The following is a 1,972-nucleotide window of genomic DNA, read 5'->3' as shown; positions in this document are numbered from 1 at the left end:
GTATATGGATATAGGCGACACATACTGTATATGCATGCATTTGTTTATATATGAACATATATATATGTATATATATGTATATATATATATATATATTTATTGTATATATATATATATATATATATATATATATATGCTGTATATGTATATATATGTATACATATATATATATATATATATATATATATATATATCCGCTTGTTATTAGCTTTGATGTCGATCGATCGCTCGAGAGAGAGAGAGAGAGAGAGAGAGAGAGAGAGAGAGAGAGAGAGAGAGAGAGAGAGAGAGAAGCCAGGAGGACATTCTGCATCCCGACTCTGGATTCCGAAAACCAGATTTTTGTGGGAGTGTGTAGGGAAGCGAGCTCCGGATCTGCAGTTAAAGTTTTGAAGACTTGTTGGAGATCCGGGTGTCTTCAGTAGGATTTTCATAATTTCTTATGTATGTATGTATGTATGTATGTATGTATGTGACCCTGAAGACGCTTCCAGTGTCTTCAAAGCCATACGGGGTGTATTTTTTTTTTTCAAACAAACGCTTGTTCAAGTGCGTTACTTCGTTAGTTATGGATAATCTGTGTAAGAGAATTAAAAATAATTTGCTACAATCCTGTGGAATTATAAATTCATATTCGGGTGGTGAACCCCAATTAACCACCAGTCCACCGCCTAATCTCTTGACAGGAATTAGAAGAGGTGTTTTATCACGTTATAAAAGTGTAAGGAACTGTCGGACAACGGACCGTCCAGATTATGAGAAGAAACAAGCGGAAATAGACGAACTGATTCGGGAAAATCAACGACTTAGGGAAGACGGGCGGAGAGAGAAGGAAAGGGCAGATGCGTTGGAGGAACAACTCTCCCGAAAAAGTAGTGAACTGCTCCGCTCTCGCATGCATCTGTCGTTGGCTCAAACTCTCATCCAGAATCTGAAGTCTGAAATTGCTGAATTAGACAAGGACGACAGCAGTGAAAGCGAGCTAATGGAGAGAAAGTTGGCAGAAGCCAACCTAAAAATCGAGTCCCTCGAAAAGGAATTGAGAAATAGAAGGAGTGTAGAAGAGGCCATGAACACGAACAGATTAAGGAAAAGTCGAGATGAAATCTTACTTTTAAAGGAGAAGATCATATCGAACGTCAGGCATCAGCGAAAGGAAGCACTTGAAAGATTGGCTCTTGAAAAGCAGATAACAGAATTAGACCAAGTTATTCAACAGCAGGTTCGACAGTTCCATGCCGAGAAGGAAGTCCTGCAAAAAACCATAAGAGAAACAAAACTGGCATTTGATTCAACCAAGACGAAAGCTCTCGAGAAGGAGAGGGAAATGCTCCAGATGTATAAGGAAGTTTTGTTTCTGCGAGAGTCTCTTCTTGGCGCGAAGAAGAGGATATCATTCCTCGAAAAGGCTTTGGAAGACGAAAGGAGGAGGAATGTTAGCCTTCAGGTGGAGCTAGAGATCAAAGGGAAAGTCGTTAATCAACTGGAAGATGAGGCTTCTGAACTTAGGAAAGAAGTTCGATGGAAAGATAAACAACTGTTTTCTATGGCGAAACAAATCCAAGAGAATGAAGATGATAAAGAACTAATTGTCTGGCTGGAATTGGCGAAACATTCGATGGAAAAAAAATTCTTAGAAGAAAAGGCTGCTTTAGAGGAGAATCTGGAAATGAACGAAAATGTGATTGCGGATATGGAGAGGGTAATAGAGGAACTTGAAAAGAATAACAAGGAATTAAATAGTGAGATTTCAGAGTTAAAGAGACGGATTATAGAAAAAGACGAAGACACCGCTGAAATTTCACAACTATCCGAGGTGGAAGGCGAGGTTGAATCAGACAGCTTCGAGATACTTGAAGGAAGCGACAGTGATAAATTTCCTGATACTTTTGGTGTAGAAAGCGAAGATAAGAAACCATCAGATTTCATTAGCAGCCTTTACTTAGACGCGATTGCTTCTCACACGAGCATC

The 1,972-nt window shown here is 39.2% G+C and overlaps 1 protein-coding gene across 1 annotated transcript in view; it reads left to right on the top strand.

Moving 5' to 3' along the window:
• The first annotated feature begins 568 nt into the window (after positions 1-568).
• The window catches only part of LOC137632892 (calponin homology domain-containing protein DDB_G0272472-like), a 3,059-nt gene continuing 1,655 nt past the window's right edge, over positions 569-1,972 (top strand). Inside the window, exon 1 of the mRNA XM_068364986.1 lies at positions 569-1,892. Coding sequence (XP_068221087.1) covers positions 569-1,892 — 1,324 coding nt within the window. The remainder of the gene's footprint in view (positions 1,893-1,972) is intronic.

Source organism: Palaemon carinicauda, chromosome 42, assembly GCF_036898095.1.
Source record: "Palaemon carinicauda isolate YSFRI2023 chromosome 42, ASM3689809v2, whole genome shotgun sequence".
NCBI classification, from domain to species: domain Eukaryota; kingdom Metazoa; phylum Arthropoda; class Malacostraca; order Decapoda; family Palaemonidae; genus Palaemon; species Palaemon carinicauda.
This window is presented reverse-complemented; position numbering and strand designations above follow the sequence as displayed.